Below are 27673 nucleotides of genomic sequence, written 5' to 3'. Positions count from 1 at the left end.
GCACATGTGCTCTTGCTCTGGAGTGTGTTACTGAATATGTTAACATTATAATGAAATGCTTCTTCTAATCATGTAGTTATTAAATTTTTTTAAATAATGATTAAAAAAATAATTCTTCAAAGCATACAAATTTTCTCCTTAATAATTAGCAGACGTGAAAAACATTACTACTGAAATCTACCTGATGACTTTATATCCATGCTCAGATGCCAAGGAGCTCAGAAAGTAACCAACTGTGACATGTAATAATCAGATACATAGAGATTAGAAACACATGTGCAAAAACATCTTAATGTCAATTGCATTAAAAATGAATTTTTCTGTATGAAGCTGTGTATATTAGTAATGAAATGGAGAACTTATATAAAGGTTAAAAACTCATTTAATTTTATGTCTTATAGGGTTTATACTGAGTACAATATTGTATAACTGAAATAATTCAACTCTAAACCTAAAAATTTACAGCCAATTTTGAAAGAGATGCATCTTAGCTCAGGAAATTGTTATTGAATATGTCAATGCTGTTGTAATGAAATTCTTCTTCTAAGAATGTGGTTATTAAATAAAAAATATAATAAAAATCAAGCAGGAAAAAGACATGAATTGAATAAGCCTATGTACTTTCTCTGTACAATTCTTAGATAGATTCTATGTACAATTTCTTAGATAGATTTTAGGAGGTAGGTTTCACCAAAACAAGGGAATAAAATAAGGTATAAGAAGTCCTGGGACCACAGAAACAAGGAATGTAGTTTAAGAGAGGAGAAAATTATTCACAATGTGAACAGGACCCAAGACAATAGCTCTGCAGACAGCCTGAAGGGTAACCTCTCCAAACCGAAGCAGAAAGACAGCACAGTGGATGGAACCAGGGATGTTTCTAAAGGGGTAGGGACTAGAACTAACCTATTAGCTGGTTTATGTAATATTTTTTGTAAAGGATTTTTTTCTTATATAATGAAAAATAATTCATGGATGAATTAGTAATAGGCAACTGTAGAATATTGGACATAAAGATACAATTCCAGGAAAAAATAGTTGCACAAAAAGATAATATAATCATAAAATAATCATAGTTTATTATGGAATTCAGCTGAAGACACAGGTCACAATAATATAAATACTTACTATGTATTTATTTAACAACACAATAAAGTACAGATGAACTGGGAAGATGCAATATAATCAAATGAAGAGTAAGAAATAGAAAAATAAGTAGGGTATAGCCTCATTCATATTCATATTTCATATTCATAAAATCTAGAATTCTCTAGATTCATATCTAGATAAAATCTTAATATAAATATTCATGAACTTGCCTGAATGGGTAGGAACCTTTTTTTTTTAATTAACAAACACTTATACTTACTGTTATATACATCTGTATTCCTTAAACGTTAACGTAAATGTATCCAAGCATTTTATAGAAATTTTATAGAAAATATGGGAATAACACAATTTAAATTCTTACACATTGTTTTATGTTATGCACACTGTAATTTAACCACTCTTATTTTATTCAAAGGTGAATTTTGTAATTGAATTTTTATGATTTTATGCAATACATTTTGATGGTATTTAGACCCTTTCTCCTATTTGCACAGTCCCCCACTACCCTCCGCCCAATTTAATATACTCTCATATACGTAATACAGCCTATAGAGTCTGATTTGTGTTCTCAAATGTCTTTTTGTACGAGTCCTTCCACTGGGCCCACCAAGAGTCTGATCCTTGTAAGATACTGTCTTTTTCCCCCTCTCAACAACTATCAGTTTCCAGAAGTTCCTGAGGTTGGGTTGGGATTTCTTACCTCCTTGTCCTTGTCTGTGCTGGAATTTTGACTGGTTTGAGCTTGCACTGGAGTTGTGCATGTTGTTGCTATTACAGTGAGTTCAAATGATTATCTAACCAGCTGTCTGGAAGACTGTTTCCTTGTGGTCATCCCATCCATCCCTTCTGGTTCTTACAATGCTTTTTATTTGAATTTTTGTGTATTTCATGCACTATATCTTAACCATTTTTAGACCCCCTTCTCTATCTGTACCCCCCATAGCCCATCCACCAGATTTACTGCATTCTGTCATATATGTTTCTTATCAAGCCAAATTTGTGTCCCCAGATGTCCCTCGATCTGAGTTCATCCATGGGAGCCTGGCCAGCCTATCTAGCATCACTCTCTTAAAGAAGATCAACTCTCCCTCCCCTAGCAGTGACCAGCTACCAACAGTTCCTCAGCTAAGATGGGGGCCTCTTACCCATTTCCCCAGTTCTATGTTGGATTTTTGTCTTGTTTGAGTTTGCCTGGGTCTTGTACATGCTGACACCATTTCTGTAAGTTCCCAGAAGGCTGTTTGTTTAGGTTATTTATACTAGTTTTCTGTTTGAAACATTTTTGTAAGTAAATCTTTGGGATTCATCTGGTTATTTTCCTAAAACACTTCCCAAATGGATAGGCTAATTCATGTCTTTAAACATTTGATAGATAAATATAAGCAGAATATAAAAATTTAAATACTCTGCTTTCGTATACAATTTTCCCTTATTTCATCAACACTGAGTAGAGCATTCATTTTTCATATTTGGTATGTTATATTTAAATTCCCTCAAACTTGCATTTAGTTGACTATTCACATTGTAAAACATTTTCTCACATTTTGCAAACCACTGACAATCTTTGATTACCCCTGTTCTCATCCCTTATTGTCACATCTATAAATACTCCCACTATCCCCAGTACTGTGGAATGCCCATCTGATCGCAGAGCTAAGCTCCCTTCTTTGTGTGCCTATCTTCCAAATGCTTTTATACTTACTTTTTAAAATCTCAAATCTGATCAGACAATTTGGGTATTTAAAAGCCCCTGAAGTCTAGTAATTCCCCCACACAGTTAAGTATAAATTTTTTAAGGTGAGGCCTAATATATCAGCATTAATATACACTCAAATGTTTTCTCAAAGTACAAAATTTTAAAAATGTATGTTAATGACAGTTTGCTTAGTAAAAATATTTAACATCACGTTATGGATCATGGATCTCTTGTTCAATCATCCACTCTGACAATGATTAATCAATGATGAACAAACAGACAGAGGCATGGAAGTGGACCAACTCTAGGAACTCATTCTTCAGCTACTCATTCATGGTTAAAATGTTTATTGCCACGAGTCAGACAATGATCTTAATTCTAGAGGCAGAGTGGCTATTAGGACAGATAATTTCCTTCCCTTTCCAGGGCCAATGTCGGAGACAAGTTAGGATTAGCAATAGCAAATCAAAATCAAGCCTTTTTCCCATTCTACAGAGTGGTAGGCAATATTGTACCAGTATGCTCTCTGAGAAAACAAAATCAAAGATAAGCTAAACTTCTGGTGTCTGTTATGGCTGATTTCAAGGTACCAATGGAAGCAATGAGCTCCTAAAATTCTTGAGCTTTGAAGACCAAGCTCTATGCTGACATCAAGTTCACTGGCCACCATAGGTAGTGCCAAAAGAGTATGAGGACTTAGAGAAACAATAACTCATTGCTTGAATTACAAAGAGAAAGTTCCTGCTGAAGAAGGGGCATAAAAGCTAGGGCTCCAATGAAGAGAAGAACCAGTAGATCAGAGGGAAGAACATCAGACACAGGGGACTAGCACGGAAGGTGCCCTAGGGTAGAAAAGTGTTTTGTACCTCTAAGACAAGACTGTAGACCCTAAAATTATTTTGCAGTGAATAGAAAACCATGTCAAAATCCTCTCATAACCAATATGAAAGCAATAGCTTTAGTAAACTGAATATGAGTAAAAAGCTAACATCAGTTTGATTTGTAATTCTTTGCTAATGAGGAATTAAATTATTGCTGGGTAATTGTAGGAAAGCACACACACATACACACATCCAAACAAATTTACACACACATGAGCACACACACACAATCATCACATTCTACTAGAAATAGAGATTTATATAATGCAAAACACAGAGGAACATCAAAATTTATCAGTCATTATCTCTTCATTCTAGTTGACTGTTGTGGTTTGAATGTGAATTGTCTTCCATGGGCCTATGTTTTTGAGCACTTGCTTACAGCTGGTGGCATTGTTTTGGAAAGACATTGTTTAGGAGGCAGAGCCTTGCTGGAAGACATAGATCACAAGGTGCAGACCTTAAGGTTTTATAGCCTAGCTTTACTTGCTATTCTCTCTCTTTCTGATTCTGGACACCATGGAATAAGCTGCCTCACATGTTTGTCACCATGCCTTCCCCAACATGATGGACCACATCTCTTCTTAAACTGTATGTCAAAACAAACCATTCCTCCCTTAGAGTTATTTCTTGTCACATATTTGCTCACAACAATGAGAATAGAGACCAATACATTAACTATGCAAATCACTAGTTTGTTATTTTCTGACTTCCTTATGAGAATAACAAATATGTCATACTAAAATATATCCTTGGACCAATTAGGGTAATATTTGGAGGAAATTTGAATAAAACCACAGGAAGAAAATAAAAGATAAATAGAATGATTACATTATCCAGTTTTAGGGGTCAGTTTTTTCTTCTTGGAGTCAAGGTGACAAAAACAACTTGTTTTGATATTTTACCTGGAGTCTGTAGGGAAATGGAAAATCCAAACAATATTTTACTCATGAATTAGTTGGAGTTTGAACCTGAACCTGACAACTGAACAAGTTCCCCTGCGTGAAAATAAATCCTATTGTGAAACAAAGGGAGATTAAGGAGATTAAGCTTCACATGTGGAGGGTCTGAAAGTGGGTTTGTTCTTGAATGTTGAAGGCATTTTATAGCTACTTAGGTTGGTTTTTTGTTTGTTTTTAATTTAAAAGAACCATAATGTCTCTGGGGCAGAAGAGACTTCTGAATGTAAGAATGTGTGCTACTGGTTTCAGTATAAAACATTTACAGCTAATAGTCTTGAAAAAGAGACTATGATTTGAAGATTGACTCACAAGAAATTAATTCGTATTTACATGTTGGCTATATTAATAGTTACAGCGTTATTTTTAGCCAAGTGATTATAATTTATATGTTCATTCCAATCACTTTGGAAATAATTCTCAGAAGTTTTAGAGAATTATAGGATGCACAAGCCAATAGATATAACAATTGAGTTGTTTCTCTAAGTCATGTGCTATAAATAGAGTTGTTCAAAGCTGGAGGTTCATTATATTTCTTCATTGGAGAAAAAAAAATTACATGTGATGCTGATGAGCTACCCTTTCTTTACAAATAATACCTAACCAAAAAATATCTCAGTTCTTGATCAAATTATAGAGAGTATTAAATGTTCAATGGCATTCTTTTAGATCTACGAATCACAGACTTTTCTTCGTTCTTTTAAAAAATTGTTTAAACATTTTAAACAAATTTATCTGTATGAGTGTTTTGTCTACGTTTATAAAAGCACCTATGTTGTACAATGCCAATGGAGGCCAGGAGAGGGCATCATATCCTCTGGAACTGGACTTCATCATGTGTGTTCTGGGAACCGAACCAGGGTCCTTTGTATGAGCAGCCAATATTCTTAACCATGGAGCTGTCTTCCGTTCCTGTTTTCTTTCTTATTTAAATTTACATATTTTCTTGTCTAGAATTAAAATGTGGCTATGAATAATATAATTGTAATGAATAATTGAATACATAGTACTGCTATTTAGATATAGGAAAGTATGTAAGATTCTAAAATATCTTATTAAACTGAAGATTCTCGGGTAATTATAAATTAATGAAAGGGAAAGAATTCAAAAGTTATTTTATTTCCAGTTCTAATTTGTTCTTCTGCTGAGTAATGGAATGCATTCTCTTTGATTTTTAGGTTTACTTCTAAATTAAAAAAAAAAAGAAAACAAACAAAACAAAACGTTGAAGGCTCACCAGCAGTGGCAAGAAATTTCATCAGAATCCACATGGAAGTAAAATTTGGCAACTGTTAGTATTTCTCAGGCCAAAAGTTATTCTTAGTAAAATCTCCACCATTATCATTATAATCACCACCCATGTCAAGAAGAGCTCTTAATGAAGAAAGAATCAAGTGCACATATTTAACTTTGAAGTTTCGGGGTTGTTTCTGCATATCTTATTTTAATGACTCCTTTCTTTTTCTGAATATAAAACTTGCTTTTATTTAACAGGGAACTCTCAAACTCAGCTTCATCTAAAACTGAAGTAATTCTCAAAATATTTTGTGCCCAAATAAATCTTTGAACAGTATTTCAACATTATCCCAGGAAACTGACTTAACAAGGTCTACAACAAATTTAATCTACCATTTCCAAAAGTGGCCGATATGTACAAATATACTCCAAAATATTAATAGATTTTCAGCAAAAGAATTTGAAAAATTCTGTGTTTAATTAGTTTTCCACAAAATTTCAACTCCTTTAAAGTTCAGATAGAAGTTGTCAATCTGTTTTAAATACACAGAAGTATAAGTTGAAATAAAGCCATCATATGGAAAGGCATCCAAGACAGAGGGGAGATTATGGGCCAAGAGGAGCAGGTGGGAAACCATAAGGCATCTTGTGAAAACTGGAGGGAAATGCTGGAGTTCCAGGAGATAAATCTGGAAAGGGAGGTAAAAGCCAGATCATTGAGTTTTGAATGCTGGCTTAAATAGTTTATATTCATTTAAAAGTCAGTCATCAGCCACTGGAGATTACCAAGAGGAGGAGTGACAGGAAGAGTGTGGTAATTTGGGAGGATTAATTTGGCCTGAAGTGAACAGGCTCATTTAGAATAGGGAAAGTACTGAAGTAGGGAGCACAGTTAAAAGCTCTTAGGAATGACATGAGAAGAAGTGTAATAAGAATGGTGAAGATGAGAATGCAAAACTGAGGGACTAGTACAAGACACTGACAAATAATATAAAGACATCCTCAAGGGAAAATACCGCCAAGCATCGTAGCTGTCCTCAGGCCTTCAGGTAGCTTTTTTACCCGACAGGACTGACTGGTTTTAATCCCATGGTTTACTTCCATTCATTCCTTTAAAACTGTAGCTCGTTGCCTTCTTTCTGAAATCAGTTTTATGTGTTCTTTTTTGAATGTTCTAAGCACACAAGTTCTGTAACAATGTATTATACTGCTCGTTAGTTTGTTTCCTCAGTTATGAGACTAGCTCCCTGAAGCTGAGCACCAAATTCATTCATTTCTGTACTGATCATAGTAGCACCCATTAGAAACTCAATCACTTTTTGATGAAAGGGCATGCACTGGAAGGTTATCAATAAGTGTAAAGATAAATGGACATGAGGATAGAGATGGAATAGAAAAACTGAGAGAGAGCAGGCTGTTTTGTCAAGTTTAGAAAATCAGTATAAACGAGTTTGAAGAAGGGAATAGAAAGAAAATTGATTAGGCAGAATTCTAGAGTACAAGGCATGCTGCATGGTGCCACAGTTCTCACTAGGAGCCGAATTCTCTGATGTTTCTTCACTGTAGCTTCCTACAGCTCTGCCAAGAAGTCATCCCGCCTGGAGAATATTTTAACATTTTCGTATGAGTGTACATGCCTGTGTAAAGGACAGCTCAAGATAAAAGACCACAGTCTCATGAGGTTTTCCCTTATCTCTTGACTTTCTGAACATCCACAATATTTTCTGTTAATATATAGCCTGAAGATTGCCTGTATAAAAGCCCTTCGAGGGCAATGTGTATGAGAATTTTATCTTTTTGGACACATTTTATCTTATTAGTGAAAAAGGCATGATAGATTTTGATTCATCATTTTACAACTTCAAATAAAGTTCATTTGCTTTAACAAATGATCATCAACTATTACAGAACTGATTCATGGCAAAACCCTGGTGAGATCCTTAATGACAGATGGATCAAGTTGCTAGTACCCGACTCCACTTATTAAGTATAAGGCTATGTGAAGAGGGACAACCAGGCAAGAAGAATGCAATGTCCCCTGCAATATATTCCCTCACAGAGAACATAGAAATCTGTATTTGACCAGACTAGTATCTATTCGATGGCAATATAAAAGACCAAGTAAATGTGAAAAAATAACACTGGAAAATTTTTTTGCAAACTCTCAAATGTGGGAAGTAGATCGTAAGGAGTAAGTAACTTTCAATGGTTAGAAAAAGACCCATAGATTAAATATATTAAAAAGAACTTGAAATATGATAATATGTGAAAAGTAGATATTTTTGTATACTGATTCCAAGGTATCCAGATTTACAAAATTTATGTAATAATTAGGGAAACTAGATCATTGTTTGATATTTTAGGACTGATAATGGTGCATTTAAAATGATTACATGTTGAAATACTTTGAGATAAAATTATATGATTTTAGGGAATTTACTTCAAACTGGCAAGGCAGTGGAGTCAGAGTAGAATGGTGGTGTTATCAATCGAACAAGATTATTGGGGAAATTCAATGATAGTTCACTGTGATGTATTTTTAAGAATTTCTTTATAATTTCAAAATACAGAGTCCTGGGCCCTATATCAGTGTTACAAATTAGAATAATGAAGGAGCTTTTCAGATCATCATTATCAACAAATTCCAAGGTTATTATGATGCACACTGAGGCTTGGTGATTACAATCCTAAAACAGTGTATCCCATTGGTCTTTCCTGTTAGATAAATGCAACCATTACCTGTACATCTCTCAGGACAGAATGTGTCTTAATCAACCTTATTTTTCATATATTTAGTATTGGCCCAATAAATGCTGTTAGAAAATATTCATTTGCTTTGAATTAGTATTTTGGATACAGAGTATGCAAGAGTTGCCCTCAGAGCACAACATGTCTGCTCCATTTCACAGCATGGCTCTTAGCAGTCACCCTCTGATGACAGGGAATTTCTTGGGTGGATACTGGAATCTAGCACTTGGATTTCCTAAGTCTCCTGTATCTCTGTACCTCAGCCAGCAAAGCTAAAATCTAATAGGATATGAACAATAGCACCCTATTTGCAGACAAAATGCTGCAGAGAATAGATCTGTGTAGATCCATAGCACACATGACCTTCAAACAAACAAATGGAGACATTTCTACCTGCCAGTACATATTGACTTCAATATTTGATTTTGGAAATGTTATTTAAAGTGGCCCATGTATTGAGTAATAATGTGTTTTAATTGCTTTCTCAGACCCAGTATTCCTATATATACCCTGGGGTCTTTGAAGGAAAAAAGAAAAAGGAACTGGGAAGGATAGTACCAGATTCTTCTGTAGATTCTGTCTGTGCTAGGCAGGGATTTTAGTTCTATCATTAACTACTTAGGTGGTTTTAAAATTTGAATATGACCCACTTTAGGGGCTTCTGGTTTTCAATGTATATAATTCTAAAGTAAACAAGTCAGTATACTCAGAGCAGCTCTGAGTTTACCTCCAGCTTTAGGGTGCTTCTTGGGGGGAAAAAATGACTTCATCTAACATTTGAACTGAAAACAACTTTTCATGGAAAAAAAGACATAAAACGATCTCACCTCTGAGTCTTAGATGGCAATAAATAAGGCCAAATTCTCGCAGTCCTGTTCTGAAGGTATAAATCTAGCAGTAGGAAGGGTTTCCTACTTTGGCTTACCTGCTTATGAGCATGGTCGTAAGAATTAATATGATTGTCAAACTCCTGGTGTTTGTGATACTGCTTGTCACATAATTCACAGTAAAAGTTTGCTTTTGCATCTTCCAGAGCTTTGGCTGTGGACTTCTCCTTTTCTGCAAAGTCCTTTAAAAAAGGGCAGAAATATTAGTTATATTTCTCTCTGATAGAAACCAGATTTTCTATTAATCAAGTTGGTATTTAATTTTACTGTGACTAAAATAGCATGGTGAGACTCATGATTTCCTGGAAATTCATTGCACCGTGGAAGCAACTTTCAGAGTAGCATCATTCTGAACTTAAACAGCCACCACACAAGCTTTCCAGAAGTAGACCTGTGGTTACTGTTGCAGTTGCTCATGACGCATCCTTTCGCTAGCTACCTGTTCCCAGTTGTAATTCACCTATTACCAAACACTTTCTGGCCATTTCTGTTTTATCTCTGTCATAGACTTTCCTTCCTTTGGTATGCTTCTTACATTTTTTTGTGTTCCTTGCAGTTCTACCCTCAGCCATGAGATCAATCTAATCTGTACACTCTCTCAGGGATTCGTTTATTCACATTGCTGTCAGAGCCTGATGCATTCATTGTCTGAAACTTCAGTCTGACTTCTTCCACAGCAGTTCCTGCAGACACTGCAATTCTGTTCATCTCCTGTTTTTCAAGACCTTTATTCTTACAATTTTGAGGAAGCTTCACTTCTGACAATCTTGGCTATATCATTTCTTTACTTAAAATGCTCTCAAATTTTCCACTGCATACAGAATTATTAAATAGCAAATACTTAACATAATCTATGTTCATATGTATTTTACTGATATGTCACCCAGTCTTTATAGAGATAATACACTTATGACTACCAAATAAGTATGTGGAAAAGAGATTTGAAATAAACAACCTTTGCCTAGTTCTCTTGTTAGCAACCACCTGTGATTTACCATTTCTCTTTAGAGTTTTACCCTTAATAAGAATGATAGGTACTTTTCTGTTCAAATCACTTTGAAGGTAAATTAGGATAAAAATTACTTTCTGAAGTAATTATGCAATCTTTAAATATATTTGAAGGCTTAAAAGAGATATGAGAAAAGTAAAAATCACTACCTGTTCTCAGTACCAGTAAATTTTAAATATAAAAGTAAGAATAAAATTTACAATAAGAGATAGAAACCATTCCCTGATTTGCAGTTACTTAGATTTTACTTTCTATAGTTTGTATAGTGGAAGATAGTTCTGAAAGCTTAATAGCATAACTCACTTATGATATAAAAGAAAACTTCTTAATTATTCTCAATGATTCATTAAAGATTGAAAATTACAGTGTGACTATAACAGTTTTCTTAACAAGTTATTTTAAAAATATTAGGTAATGCCAATGGCTGTATTTTTTGTAAGACATAAAAATATGCACTTTTCCACACAAAGAATTTTATATTCATGCATTTAGTAAATGTTCCTGTAAACTGGCAGATATTCTGACTAAAGTAACTCATTTAATTAGAAAGAAATATGAATGCTTGCTATCAAATTATTTTAATTATTGAAATGATTACTGCACACTAAAATCATAGTGCTCTACTTGTAAAGCAGAAATGTGACAAATGAATTGTTCCTTTTAACTTGCTTAATCTTTGCAATGAGCTATGTTCTATTTCTCTTCCATTATGGCTGTGAAGGCAGTGCACAAACACTTTGATGAGACCATGTTGTAGAGCTTGAATTTAGGATTAGGTCAGCCCGACTTTAAAGCTATTAATACCTGTGCTCACAGCTCCTCCAATGACTCGGACTTTAACCAGCTATCTAGGTAACTCCAGGCTGCCGCTGCTAATTCATCCACAGATTTAAAATTGTGCTGCAGAGCTCTTAATTCCCAACAAGAGTGAGAAGACTAATTATAATTTTAAAAATCTATAATGTTCTTGAAACTGGGAGATGGACACTAAGAAAATGCAAGATTGAAGTCCCACTCAATTGGTTTTGAAAATGTGCCTTGGTTATGAAGTGAAATTAGAGAAATCCATTGCTCTTCTTCATATCTCTTTGATCACAATAATGACTAGAAGCTTTGAGGGTGGAATTCATACTCTTTGAATGAAAACTTACATTTAACCATCCGTTACTATGTGCACTCTTTAAGAATTCTAATGTTTGGTACATATTGTGTTTTGCTGGTCCCCAACACAACCCTCCACCCTCCGCTTCAATCATGGATGTTGCTGAGTCATAAAACTCTTTTGAACTCTGTTGCTTTGTGCTTTGTCTAACAGACTGGATAATGGAAAACTTCCTTTCAGAGTGGTTTTATTATTTATATATTTATTTCTTATTTTTGTGATTCAGAGAAACTAATTTAGTCCTTGAAGAACAAGGAGCTGGAAAGTCAGACTGTGTCTTAAGACAGCACAAGCACTAAAGAGTTCAGTTATGTCAGAATGAATTAAGGTGGATAATAATAAGTAGTTTTCAGGATTGATAGGAATAAAAATTATATAATTTTTGGGAAGGCATGGTGCCTTTATTCCCAGTACTCAAGAGGCAGAGACAGGCAGATCTCTGTGAGATTGAGGACAGCCTTGTCTATATGATGAGTTCAAGGCTGCTTGGGGCTAAAGGGAGACTCTGTCTCAATAAGACCAAAAATAAAATTAAATAAATTTATAGAAATTCTTAGTGCCCTGCACCACAAATGCAGGTAATAGGGCTCAGATTGCACCAGCCCAGATTACAAGACCAAAATTCCCAACCTCAAAAATGCATCTGTAGATTAATAGGCTTAAATTTGTCATTTTGAGAAGCAGTAGACAGGGAAGTAGCTCCAAAAATGACAGCTTTAGAAGAGAAATGTATAAAATTGAAGGAACCTTCCAACTGTAGAAGTGCCACTGTTTCTATACCCAGAAGAGAAGGATGACTTTAAATCACTAGACATTCTTTGTTGAGGGAGTGGGGAGTGTATGAGTGTATGGTGTGTGTGTGTGTGTGTGTGTGTGTGTGTGTATGTGTGTGTGTAGCACATGTGCAGACATGCACAGAGATCAGGGCAGGGCTTCAGTTGCCCTACTGTACAATAATCTATCTTATTTCCTTAAATCAGGGTCTTATGATGAACCTGGAGCTCTCTGATCTCCCCTCCCCCATCAAAAGGAGGCAACTGATCAGCAAGCCTCAGGAATCCTCCTGTATCTGTGTCCAGCCCCACGTAGTACGTGGTCATGCATGGCTGTTTTTAATCGAGTGCTGAATATCCAAATTCCGCTCCTCATACTTGCACAGCAAATGTTCTTACCTACTGAACCATCTCCCCAGACCAGCAGCTCCTCAGTCAAACATCTTTCCAGCCAAAGACTTAATTAAAGAGAAGGCATCAATTACTCCTGCATCAAAAACCTCTGTTTCATACCTTTAGTGGGATTTAATCAGATCTTCCCCACACACTTCTTCATTCTTTCAACGAATGATGATGTTTAAATCTGAAGCCTAAGACAACGTCTTAATCTCTATGCTAGAAACTTATTTTTCCAGGTTATCTCTCTTACATATAGAGTATAACCATGTTATCAAACTTGATGTTTTTCTCTGCTAGTCTGTCTTTTGTTAAAGCAAGTTACAGCTAAGAATTCATCCAGAACTTGGTGTGATGAGGCATGCCTTTAATCTAAGCATTTTGGAGGCAGAGACAGGAAGATCTCTGTGAGATTGAAGACAGCCTGTTCTATATAGCAAGTTCCAGGCCAGCTGTGGCTACAAGGAGATCCAATCTAAAAAAAAAAAAATTCATTGAGGAGAAAATTATTTTTCCTCTTCTCTATAGATACTTGTTATCCCAGTGTTTTTTGTGTGGTTGTATCTGTATAACACTGTATATATGTTTGTGTTTCATTTGCAGTTGTATTAGGGCCTTACTTTGTAGTCTTGGCTAGCCTGAAACTCACTTTGTAGACCAGAGGGGTCATAAAATTGGGGTGATCAGATTGTGTCTCCTTTCCTAATGTGAATATTGGGATTACACATGCGAACTTGAACCCCTGATACACCTGATAGAATGAGCTTTTTGGTTTTTTTCCCTTTTTTTTTTTTTTTTACAATTATTGTGTGTGTGTTTGTGTGTTTGTGTGTGTGTGTGTGTGTGTGTGTGCATGCAGCATGCATACGCCAGGATATGTGAATGTGGAATTCAGCAGAAAACCAGCAGGAGTCAGTTCTCTCCTTCCGTGTGTTTTGGAGCTCCCTCATTCAGGTTATCAGGCTTGGTGGCAAATACTTTTACCTGCTGAGGCATCTTTCTGCTCCCGTATGTTTTGTAAAAATTATCTACCTATCATCTATCTATCTGTCTGTTTGTCTACCTACCTATCATCTATCTATCTGTCTTACATTGAACTGTTTAGGAATTCCACACATAATCAAGAAAGCATTATATGAGTTTAATTATATTAACATTACTAACACTGATTTCCTCAGAGTTGTGATAATTCCTTTTTAAAAAATATTTTATTTATTATTTTTTTCTGTGTATGAGTGCATTGCCTACATGTGTGTACATGCACTCGTGTCATGTAGTGCCCACAGATGTCATAAGAAGGCATCAGATCCCCTAGAACTGGAGTTACAGATAGTTGTTAGCCACCATGTGAGTGCTGGGAATCAAGCCTGGGTCCTCTGCAAGAGCAATGAGTGCTCTGAACTGCTGAACCATCTCTCTAGCCCTAAAGTCAGAGACTGATTGGAGATGTGAGGAATGAAATGATTAATTTTTTACCATAAAATGAATAGTCTTTGCCTTCTATAGCATCCAACACAGTTTTTCTTACTTAAAAGTAACTCAATCACTAAATAAAATGAAATCGACAGCAAGGGTAAAGGATGCATTTCCTATTACTTTCAGAGAATATAAAAATGATGACACATCACTTTGGATAACTAACTGTTGAAATAATGATGGAGGAGGTAGATAAGTATGATTGCACACAGGCAGAGCTTCTAGAATTTTAGAACAAATTTGTAAATTGTAGACCTGAGGATTTAGTGCTTTTTGAAAACAATTCCCACAAAAATAGAATGTGGCAATTGGAGTGTATTAAATTAGAAATGTCACTCCTAGGCTCATGTATTTGGTGACTTGGTCTCCAGTTGTTGGGACTGTTTTGGCAGGTTTAGGAGATGATCATTCTGAAGGAGTGTATCACTGGGAGGAGCTTTGAGAATCCATAGCCTCATCCCACTTTGAGTTTGCCCTCTCTACATCAAGCTTGCCATTGAATATTTGAGCACTCAGTTTCCTGGTCTGGGCCCCTGGTGTCATGTCTCCCTTGCCACTTATGAACTGTCCTCTGGAATTGTAAGCCAAAATAAACTCTCCTTTAGTAAACTGCCTTAATTGAAGTATTTTATCATAGCCACAGAAAAACATCTAATACAGCAATACACAGAGACTAACACAGATTCTAATCCCAGTCCTCTCCCAGTTTCTCTGCAGTCACTTGCTTTCCATGCAATTAATTATATAAAAGCATAGATTTTCCAGACTTGGAATAGGTTATGATCAAAATTGAAACTCTCTGTCATCATCCAGAGAAAGTGTGATGTCAGCCACTTCCTGTATTTTTTTAATATTTAAAAAAATTAGAAGCATTTCATTACAGCTTTAACATAACTCAATAACAGTTTTCAGAGCAAAGATACATATCTTTCAAAAGTGGCTATAAAATTTTTAGGTTTGCTGGTGATTTAAGAGTTTGCCCTTCTTATTAAGGAACCATTTAAGTTGTTCACATTAAACAATGAATGCAATCACATTAAACACGTGAAATTATCTCTGGGTAGTCTTCATTGGCAGCAACTCAGCACCAATTCTAATTTGGAAAGAATGACAAATTTTTAACTTATTGGGTAGATGCCAGCCTGTTCATTGCATTTGTGTTCATAAAGCAACAATTAAATATCTTGAGCTTGTTTATATAACTGCTGATTTTGGAAAAGCTTCCTAATTGGCTACCTTTGAACAGGCATTATATTAAATGGGTACATGCATTACTATTAGATCCACTGTTTATCAAAATTCAACACCGCAAACTTCATCTTTCCTAACATAAATTAATAAGCAGTTCTAAAAGAAAACACTTCTGAAAGGAACTAAGGAAATCCCATGCTCATTCTAACATAATCACCGCAGATAGTGTATTACGATTTTCTTTCACTTTCTTGTCTAACTGTAAGACAAAAGGAATAGCAGTAGTTCCGCTTTTCTTACTGGTCTGATACAGATGTTACATTGAAAAAATTGTAAAGTTGTAGATTGGTACCCAGAGATAGCTACTATGGACATAGTAAAATTACCACAAACTGATTAGTTTTGGTAGATACAGTAAAATGTTAGCTAACCAACATGCAAACTGTATCAATTTCTAATAGAGAATATCTCAGTTCTCATCAGTGAAACCACACAAAATCCCTGAGTAGAGAAAACAAAGTTTGCAATCAGTGAGTGCTATCAAAGAATGCAAGTATGAGTAAGAGTAAGAAATAAATGAATGAATCCATTTGATTTCTATGTGTTTTGTTCCACACCATCCTAAAAGTTAAATTTGAAAATCTCAAAATATGTATGGTGAGACCAAAACACAAATAATTTTACAAAACAAAGAATCAACTTAAATATAAAAACTGAGCTTGCTAATAACAATGCATCAATTAGAATTCATTGATTAATACCCACTGACCCTCCACACAGTCCAGAACAGTCACAGGGAAGGGGTAGGGAGTGTTATAGAAACTCTGAATGCCATCTTCTCAGTTTTCTCTGTACATTGAGACTTATTCTGAAATACACGCTGGTAATTAGAAAAACATATACTAATAAATCACATTTTATTAGTCCTACCTTTATTAAATATAAGGACAAAAATGTACAGTATGCAGGTAATCTAATCCATGCCATGTAAAGACTGAAGCAGAGCTGTAGTGAAATCGAATGACAAATATAAGCTTCACTGTGTGGAGAGACTGCTGGGCTCTCAGTCCCCTTCCGTCATTTTCTATATGACAAAGAGAAACCCTTGGAACCTTTGAGGAATAGCAGACCCTATTGATAGACCATATTTACAAATATTAAATTCAGTGAAAATTCAAGAGTAAAATTTCTGTATTTGTAGCTATGATTTTGGAATGTATCTGTTGTGTGGGTGTATAAAATATGAAGGAAATAAGTTTTCTTGTTTCAGACTGACAGAAAGATTCCATTTATAAAGGCAGCAATTACAGCCCCATCAATTCAGCCTACAGATACATATAACTGTAATGAGTATAGACATATTGCATTCATCTAAATTGAGTACATCTAAATGAATACATCCATTGTGCATCAGACAGGAAATACTTTCACTTAGCCATTACTCCCAATATAACTACTTATTGTAAAAATGCAATTAGTAGTGTCTGACATTTCATTTTCTAATATAAATCAATGAAAAATGTCATGTAACTACCTTTTCTAAAATGCTCCTAGTGACGATGGCTCAATTATAAATGATTTTTAATTCAAAATTTGTAGCAAATATAGAGGGTAAATGTTCATTCATAAATACTGACTCAGACACTTTTTCACCTTTGCTTGGGAATTGATTATGAATGAGTTTCCCTAAGAGTAAGTGATGGTCAAGTAAGTTACAGCCTTTTGACTTCTTTACACTTTTTCTGAGAGTTTCATATCTGAGTATGGTATTTGCATTATTTTCACCCTTCCATTCCCCCTTCCAACTCCTCCTAAGACCTTCCCACACCTCCCACAATTTCTTGTCCTCTTTTTTGATCATGATTGTTACATATACATATATACATTTACAAATATATTGCACTGGGTCTATTTAGTCGTGCTTCTGTGTACCTGTGTTTAGGGCTACCCACAAGGGATTATCTCTCAGGGAGATAGTGCCTGGAGAAAACTGATTCTCTTTCCCTAGGCATCCAATGATTACCTATAGATCTTCATCCTGAGGTAGGACCTCGTGAATTTTCCATTATTCATCTTGGCATGTCAACTAATTTTGTCATCATGTAGATCTTGTTAGACTATCATTAGCTTATTTCCACTATCATGCCTAGAATGCATTCACTAAGAGCAGGTGTCATGTCCCTCTGGCTCTTGCAATTTTTCTATCCCCTCTCCTGTGATGTTCCCTGAGCCATTAGTGTAGAGGTTTCATTGTAAATGTATCATTTAGGGTTGGGCACTTTACCTCTGTATTTCAACGAGGGTGTGACTTTGTAAGTCTTCATCTGTTACACAAGGTTGCCAAGAACACACACTGGGGAAAAGACAGCATTTTCAACACGTGATGCTGGGAAAACTATCTCTACATGTAGAAGAATAAAATCAGAACCTTATCTATCACTTGGAAAAAAATCAACCCCAAATGGATCACATAACTAAATGTAGAACTCAAAGTTCTGATACTGTTGGGAGAAAAAGCATAAACAATGCCCTACAAGACAGAAGGATAGGAAATGACTTCCTAAATCAGACTCCATTCACTCAGGAATTAAGGCCAACAAATGACTCACTAAACTAAAAAGGTTCCAAACAGCAATGGAAACAATTAAGTGAAGAGGAAGTCCACTGAATGGGAGGGAGTCTTTGCCAGCTATGTTTTTGATGGTGGATTAATTTCTAGAATATACAAAGAACTAAAAAACAACAAAGAATCAGAAAAAAAATACAACCCAATTAGAAAATGGAAGCAGAGCATAACAGAGAGTTCTCAAAAGAAGAAATAAACTAACAGTTACCTTAAGAAGTGTTCAACAGCCTTAGTAACTAGGGAAGTAAATTAAAACTACTTTAAGGTTTCATCTTACCCCAACCAGAATGGCTAAGATCAAGAAAATAAATTACATCAAATGCTGGCAAGGATGTAGGGAAAGGGAAACATTCATTGCTGGTGGGGTTGAAGAATTATGCAGACACTATAGAAATCAGTGTGGAGAGTTACTTTAAAACTAGTAAGAGATCTATCATATGATTCAATTATACAATGCTTTGGCATATACTTGAAGAACTCAGTATCCTACTACAGAGATACTTGTTTAGTCATGATTGTTGCTGCTCCTGTCACAATAGCTAAGAAATAGAAACAACCTAAATGTTTTTCAATTAATGACTGGATAATGTAATTTACACAATGGCATTCTATTCAGCAATAAAGAAAAATCATAAAATGTGTAGGTAAATGGATAGAGCTAGAAACTGTTATATTAAATGAGTCACCCCAGAATCAGTAAAACAAGTGACTCATGTTTTCTCTCAGTTATGTATCCTAACTTCAAATCTTTAGGTTTGTCTGTATATCTGATATATGTATGAACCAGAAAATAGAAAGTTAACCATGGAGGAAGAGGTAAAGAAAAAGCTTGAGCGAAGTATATCATAGGAGATAGGTGATATCATGGGGGAAATCAGGGGGTACTTTAACTGGGGAAGAGAAAGGGCAGGCTATACAATGAGAGAGAGATGGAAGAGAAATAATGCCTATGTGATTTGAAAATAGACATGTGATGTATAGGTAAATTTATATGCATAGTTGAAGGCTGTATAACAAAATTCACAGTGTCAGGCAAGGGAAACGTCTCTTCCAGTTATTGGTCAGCATAGTCCAAGAGACTCCCAAAATAATACAAGCCACAGCCTTTGGTTGCCTCTTGAACTTGAAGTTAAGACCTTTTTGACAAAGACACCATATACTTCAGACACAGGACTTGAGTAATTTGGCTGGTACTGACCTGAAAGCCTCCTGCATGAACACTAGCTCTCATAGTATCAGAAGATACTATGTAAGCTGATAAGGGATAGAATCAATCAATGGTCATAACGATCTATGCTGCCTCTGAACCACAAAGACTGGCCCAGCAAATTTTTTCTATTGGTGAAATAGTGCCACTTTTATCTGGGTGGTAATTCACAACTGTGGATTGGACTTAAGGCCCACACAATAGGCAGAACTCAGAATGGTAGTGTAAATCTAGCCAAATACCCAGGTGGAGTGGCTATAGACCCTCGAGAATTACCTATTTTTGCCACTTTCTTATACTAATGCATTTTTTACTACTTTGAAAATACATAGCCTTATATTTACAGATAATTGTATCTCTCACCATTCATCAAAGAAGCTTCTTTTTGCAACAGATGGAGACTATTGCAAAGTTCTTTTGAGTTTTTAAGATACTCTAATATTAATCTGTACAGAGTTGTTTATGTTCTTCATATGCCTCACACAGGCCGAGAAATTCTGGTGGTTATGTCGTAAGGCAGTGTGAAGCTAATAGTTTCACTTTTAGCAAGTCGAATTGCCAAAGCCCCAAGGACAGTCTTTGCTCTCCTGAATACCTGCTAACATGTCTGATAAGAAGCCTACTATATTTGGATAAATTGTTCCATAAGCAGAGGTATTTAAAAACTGATTTTGCTCACAAAGGTACAGCATTATTATTTCAAGTTGCCTTTTCCAGGTTTAATAATAGATCAATAGTTTAATCTATTATTAAACTTCTAATAGATAATTTACTTTCAAACTTGGAGAAAGTTTGTGATTGTGAAAGATGTGTGCTTTATAGATCCTGTGTCTCAAATCTTGGAATATTAACTTCAAGCTGAGAAAATAAGTCAAAGTTAGAGAAATCTTTTAAAAATGCTAGTTTACTTTGAGAGAAAGGCATTCATTCATAAGGGTCAACCCAATACTGCAAAGTAGACTATGTTCATTTGAAGTCATGAATCAATGTCAAAAACCTTGGCTCTATTTTCATCTAGTTTGGCCAGATATATTTGCCATTTATGCTTTGTCTCTTAAATGTTCTTCTTATAGAATGCCACAAAACAAATAAGACTTCTTCAAAAGAAATATGTCATATTCATTTACATATATACACTTGGTTTTGGAAAAACAAACTGAAAATACTTCTCAGTTGCAGTCTAGTCAATTGATCACTGGAGAGTGGGGCCAAAGTTAATGCCTGTCATACACAACGACAGGAGATAGTGCAACCCACCCAGATTATGACAATCAATAATAGTAAAAGACTGCCACAACTACTTGAGTAGTTGGAAGATCCATATTTATTCCTACAAAATTTTAAAAGAATCATCTCTCAGGCAAGGTGACAAATAGCAGATTAACCATGACAATTCAAGTCCCTGTCTCCTGTCGTTAAGACCAAGAACAGAGAAATTAACTGTGTGGTACAGTTCATCACTTTAAAAATGTAATTGATGTAGGGAACACATTTCTCTGCTTTTGAAGTTTAAGATGTATAAATGAACATAGATATGGAAATTAAAGAGATGCACTCTAACTTTTCTCAAACTATATAATCCTAATCAAAATATATTTAACAATATATTTTAAATTTTATTTTTTACTCTTGTGATGTCATGAATAGAAATTTTTGCTTTGTAACACCACCTTAAAAAGGAAACAAAGTTGTGTTTTATTATTTTATTATTTTTGCTTTATGTGTATGCGTGTATTTCCTGCATGTAGGTAAGTACACCCACCTCATGCAATGCCCACGGAAAACAGAAGAGGCTGTTGGATGCCCTGGAACTGGGGTTAGGGACAGTTGTTGCTGCTGAGCCATCTCTTTTAATCTTTTAAGCTTTAAAAACTGCATTTAGAGGTTCACCAGTGCATAGACTGGTAGTTCTAAACCATCACAAAGAGAGGTACACTGGAACTTCAGAGTTAAAAACTGGCTGTAGGCAGAAAGATGCAGGAAGTTACCTCCTTTTCTGATATAGAAGAAATACTTGAGATAAAAGAAATGTCAAAGCAAAAGAAAAACATATATACAACTAAAATGGCTTAATTTTCTTTTTCTTTTTTACATTTCTCTACCAATCTTGAAGGAGTTTAGTAGGGTAGGAATTTGGTTGTGTGTGAATGTTTGGATTAGTTACTCTGTTAGTCTACTAGTGCGAGATAACACAAAATACCCATTTTCAAGAGACTTTTCAACAACCTGCAGGGATAATATTAATTCACAAGATACAAAGGACAACACAAAGGTACATTTAGTCAGATGTGGGGAATGAAGTGTTTCCTTTACAGAAGAAAAACCGGGGTGTGCCTTTGTAACTTGTACAAGACTAAAAGAACGAATCCCAGTACAGTAGAATTTGATGACAACTCTATAAATTATTGGATTTGATTCTACTAAGTAAAGGACAATTCAGTGATGCATGGTGTACACTTTTACTTCAAGGATTTAAGATGATAGCATGAAGTATTCCTGAGAATGTGTGAAACTCCCTTTGGTAAGGAGAACAACATAGAGGTCACTGTATGTGCTAATGAGAAACGAGCTGTGAAAACCTTACAGAGTCTGTGTTTTCTATTCTCCCTTTACTTTCTATTGCAATTAGTCATTATTTCAGACCAGTGGCTAAGGTGGTGTTTATGATCCTCTTCCTATTGTTCCTTTATAGTCTCTGTGTGATTATTTTCCCAGAACATTTCTCTTGGACTTTTATAGCCTTTAAATAGTCTGAGTTCACATTGAATTGGCCAAAGCACAATTAAATGATCTGTAAAAATGATTTCCTATAGAATTTTTTATTTCTACTCACAAAGCCATGGAAAACCCTGATTTTGGCTGTTGTCAACTTAAATGCTTAGTTTCAATAGTTTCAATTCTGTACTAGAACCTTAATGCCTGCCCTTATCAATGGATCCCTATTCTGTAGTAAATGTAGGGGTAGCAGGGAGCACTTGTACCTCATTAGTAGGAAAATGTCTTCTATCATATAAGAAGGTCTTATATGATAAGTGTTTTGACCTTATAATCTATAAACAAACAACATAAGCTTTCTTTAGATGGTGGAACAAACCTTAGGGAGGAGAATCTCTCCTCGTTTATTGCTTCCTCAAATACCAGTGGATTTTATCTTGGAAACCACAAAGAAGTATGCCAAGGGCCAAAAAAGGAAAAAGTAATGTTAAGTAAGGAGTAGCAATAAAAAGCTGATGATACCAAGTAAACAGAAATACCGGAATAATTAAAAATCCTTCTTTCTTTGAGGATGGGTAGAAGAGAATGCTGGTAAGGAAGAAAAGTTCAAGTTTATGGGATTGGAAACAGAATCTTAGAAAACAATATACTGGAGGGGAAGGAAAAGAAAATCACACATATTTTCCTCAGTCCTAGGTAAATTTTAGTCACAACCTCTTTGTGGAAGTAGGAAGATGATCCACTAAGTAAGATGTTTGCCTTGAAATCATGAAGAGCCAAATTCAATGTTGATAACCCACTTGTAAAATGCCAGAAACGATGGTGAGTTTATAATCCTAGCACTAGAGAGACCCGTAGGCAGATCCTTTGAGCCTGCTGGCCAGGCTACCTAACCTACTTGAGTTTAAAGTAAGCAACAGATCCTGTCTCAAATAATAATATGGAAGGATGAGAGGGTGCCAAAGAATTAAAAAACCGTGTTCTCTGGGACTTACATGCACAAATGTACATGTGACTTTACCATGTGCCCTTGCATAAATACACATGCACATAAAATGTCACTTCCTTCTAGGTACACTATTCCATTACTCACTTTTAAATCTTTGTGTAGTTAGGGGATAGATCTCTTTTACAGTTGTCCATAACTTTAATTTTATTTGTTTATAGTTGAAAGTACAGCAATATCAATGATATTTGCATCTGTGGGAATCAATATTTCATTGGATCAATCCTGACCTTGATATTGTCTGTGTCTAACTGATAGGATCAGTGTTCCCCCATGGCAAGTCACTTGCTGTAGAATATTTTCAGGCACCTAATAATTTTATAGCATATTTTAGAGGATACTTGCAATCTCCATTGGATATTTTATGTTAAGAAATGAATTCAAAGCTTTGAAATAAATTATTCAATTATTTATTAAGTTTTGACTGTATTAGATGCTACAGGCACTGTGTAAGATTAAAAGGTATCATCCCACTACTAAAAACATTTAAAGTTAGTTATATAATAGACATGAAACTTGAGACAATATGGAAACTATCCAAGCATTTAAAAGTAAGAGCATTTGGCAAGTGCAGAAATGGAGCAGTTCTGGCCTAACCACTTCCAAGCTCAACCATTCCTTAGGTGCTGTAAAATGAAGAAAGCAATGTATATGGGCATATGTATGTACATATGTGCTTATGCACATATATATCTATGTGTATCTAAAAAGATGTATGTGCTGAGAAGTAGCTAAAGTGGAATGGTGCTAGTAGGAATGATGTCAAGACAGATTTGAGTCTTGGAAATTAGTTTAATTAATTATTAAGAATAGAGGTCAGGCTGGAGTTGTAGCTCTGTGCAAAGGCTCTAGATTCAATTCCCAGAACAAAAAGAATGGAAACACCATGTCTGATAAAAAGTCGAAGTTCCTTTCCATATGAGTATGAGACATTAAGCAGTTTGATCTTTATTTATTTCTTCATTTATTAAGCAGGGATACTGGATAAGAGTATGTAAATTATTTGTCTATTGTAAGAATTTTAAAACAATTAAAATATTTAAGACAGTATGTCTCATATTATTTTGGTGTCCTAAATTGTGTGTGTATACATGTGTGTGTGTGTGTGTGTATTGTATGTGGTTGTGGTATATACACATATGTGTGTAGGTTGTGCACCTATGCAAACATGTAGAGGTCAGAGCAAGACTTCTGGTGACTTCCTCTACTTCTCTTTCTTTGGTTTAACTTACTGGGAGGGTCTCATTGTGAACCAGAAGCTCACCCGGTGGCCAGTGAGCTCTCAGTCTGCCTGTTTCTTCCCCATGATGCTGGGATTACAAGAACATAGCCATGCAGGTTTTGCACATGGGTGACTCAAACTCAGGTCCTGATGCTTGCATAGTAAGTGCTCTCACCTACTGTGTCATCTCCTCTGTAACCTATTTTTTAACGAATTTTTTAGGTGTCATCCAAGGTAATGAGTTTCCTTACATGCAACTGCATATGCATGTATTCTCATATTTTGTTCATTCCACTCTCCCACTGTCCCTGTGAATTTGTTTATATGCCTGCTACCTTTTGTGCTATTTTGTTTCTACAGAGTTCAATTGCAAATGTAAAAACTAGTGCATTGATCTGAGTGTGATACAGTTTAATAGTTACACACACACACACACACACAGGGGCAGATACAGAGAGTATTTGGTTGAGTTTGGAAACATTGACATGACAAGTGTCTTATTGATTGCACCTGACTCGGGAGAATGGGGCAGTCCATTCCTATATCTAATATTCTAATAATATATACAATTAAATAATGGGTTCATAAGGTCCAATAAAAGTGATTTCTTCTCTTAAGGGAAGTATGTGGCTATGTACCATAGTGATGTACTATGTGAGAAAGAGCTTTTCTTCCTAGAGGACTATCTTTATGTTGCAAATTAAAACCCTAAAGAAGACAAGCAGAAGCCTTGGTCAGGTATTTAGTACTGGTCCTGTGAGGCACCAGAGCCCTCAGTTGCAGACTTTTCTATTTCCACACTCTGCATGGCACCATGTTATGGATAAGTTACTTGCTAAAAATAATGCTTTTTGCTTTAAACATAGGTTTTCTGTGCTGTGACAAGGATAGACTCTGTTTTCTAATACAGATGGTAAGATGGCTTTCTGGCCTGGTCTTTTGCTACTTTATATTACTGCCATAGGTCTAAGTATAGACAACTAACTTTTAAGAACTTTTTGGTATTAACATTAGATTACATAATTTGTTGTCTTTTACAACTTTATAAAGAGTAGATATTTGAAATTTCTAGCAATTTGTTCTATGTAGAAAATTACCCCACTGATCATCAGTGGATAAGACCTAACTCACTCTGCAATGACATACATTTACTTTCATCATATTTATATGAAATTATTTCTTATGTGGCGTGACCAATAATTTCAATGTCACATTATTTTTATTTTATATAACATATTTGACAGATTATATTGTTTTCACTAATTATAAAATAATCTGATTATATATTTTCATTAAAGAAAAAAGATATAAGCTTACAATGCTATTAATATTGTTGGCAGATATAAGTTCTCAGTTGCTATAAAAACAAAAATACAAGATGATGTGCAGTACCTTTGACTTCATGCATTTTACTATAAATAGCGAAATAACCAAAAATCACTTTTAAGTGCATTACACAAAAAGACTAGCTGGATCCATGTCAATTATTTTTTCTGTTTGTCAATAAATTCATTGTATATGCATGATTATTTCTGTGTGCTGTTCCTATAAAATATTTTCATTTGTACCTGACTGCCTTATTTTGGGTTACTAGCTGACCAATTTAACATTATAATCAAATATATGTTTACAAACTGTTTATGTTTGTCAGTTCTGTTGTCCACTTAATATTTTCATGCAAATTTGAGCATTCTAAGGTCAATGTTCTATTCATTAATTTTTAATGACCATATCTGTATGTGGAAATAACAAAATGTCATTATTTTAAAGACTTACAATATGTACGTAACCAAATTGATAAGCAATTAAAGATTAATTTATTCACATGAAATAAGTTTATATTTCTTCAGTTTTAAAACTAAAATGCATTCAAATGTTAAAATTTTTGTGTCTTTATTTAAATAAATTAAGTGTAAGTAAGCTAAATGTGACCTGAGCAGTTATTGTCTACTAAACAAAGAAAGAGAATATGAAAAACTTAAATGCATTCTTAAGAGAAGACTATAAATTATAAGGAATAACTAAGAAACATAAATTAAGTTTTTGTTTTAGTAAAATTAAAATGTTAAAAGCATTTTCCAATTTTTATTTTAATTTAGCAGCAAAAATAAGAAATAATGTGGAAACACATATGTAAACTATTATTTTAATTAGGTATCAGTGGAAGAAACAAAGAAAAATAAGTGAAAGAATTATTATGCAGAAATTTTTATTAGAGGAGAATTTGTGAAAAGAATCCTTAGCCCTGGAAGGATTTGGGGGGCAACTCTGGTTTCCACGTTTCCATCCATTTTTTTTTCTCCTGCAAGATTTTTGTGGGAGTCAATGTTACCTCTGAAGAAATTCTTTAATCTATATCAATGGTTTTTAGGTGCCAATTTTGTGTCTTATGACTCTGATAGTGACTGCTGAGCAAATCAGCAATATCATTGAAATGAATTACTTGTTTATAATATTTTGAACACCGATAATGAATACTGGAAATTAAATATATCAAAAAATTTATTGTAGTAATTTTAAAGCTTACATTTGTAAAATGCATCTGAGACTTTTGTCTTTTGCAGAAAAAAATTGCATATTTTATGTAAATTTTTACTTCTAGTCTTCCCACCTTTAAAAGAACTGTTTCATTAATTGACAAGGGTGTTTTGAACATTTCTGTTGTTAATTGTTGTATTTTTGGAACAGGCTCATTACAAGTCAGATTATAATTGAGGAAAAAAATAGAATTGGACAATGGAGTGTTCTGCAAAACATGAGAGTAAAGGAAAGCTTAGGGAGAAAAAAATGAGTTATTCTGGCTCTCTCCTTTCTGGAGTGATTGATTCATCCACAGGACAAATGAACACTCACCTCTGTAGACCTTTGCCTGTGTAGAAAAAGTCCAAGGCACAGAAAGACACTACAATAAATATTTGCCTGTACATAGCTGTCTTTCAGTGTCTTTCATCTAATTATGTGCACCAAAATGAAAGACTTTTGATTATACAATTGCAATTTAAATGTGTGAATGTTATTTCATACTGTATTTGTTCAGATCATATTTTAATGTGTTATCTGGTTTCACTTTTGTTTGTTTGGAGTTCTTTGAGCTTCACTTCAGTCAAGACAAAGGACTGAAATCAATTCATGTGCTGTTTTTACGTTTGGTGAGAAAGAATGTGATTCATGGAAATTTGTAAAGTGAGGTACATATTCTCTTTCAGTTAAATGAGCTTCTCTATCAGGAACAAAAAAGGTATAGGAAGTTGAAAGGATCAATGCCAACTGCTACAAAATAAAATTAAATCTGTAAGAAAGTAAGAGTGGGCAGGAGGAGTGGCTTTGAATTTCAAATGCAGGGTCCTACACAATAGTGTTCCAAGTTTGGTTC

The 27673-nt window shown here is 34.8% G+C and overlaps 1 protein-coding gene across 1 annotated transcript in view; it reads right to left on the bottom strand.

Annotated features, from left to right (window-relative positions):
* Znf804b (zinc finger protein 804B) overlaps positions 1–27673 on the bottom strand; it is a 617567-nt gene that overhangs the window by 118761 nt on the left and 471133 nt on the right. The window contains exon 2 of the mRNA XM_008822510.2: positions 9556–9699. Within this exon, the coding sequence (XP_008820732.1) occupies positions 9556–9699 (144 nt within the window). The remainder of the gene's footprint in view (positions 1–9555; positions 9700–27673) is intronic.

Source organism: Nannospalax galili, unplaced genomic scaffold (genome assembly GCF_000622305.1).
Source record: "Nannospalax galili isolate Female #2095 unplaced genomic scaffold, S.galili_v1.0 scaffold85, whole genome shotgun sequence".
Taxonomy (NCBI): Eukaryota; Metazoa; Chordata; class Mammalia; order Rodentia; family Spalacidae; genus Nannospalax; species Nannospalax galili.
Note: the sequence above shows the minus strand (reverse complement) of the source record. Positions and strands in the feature narration are given on the sequence as shown.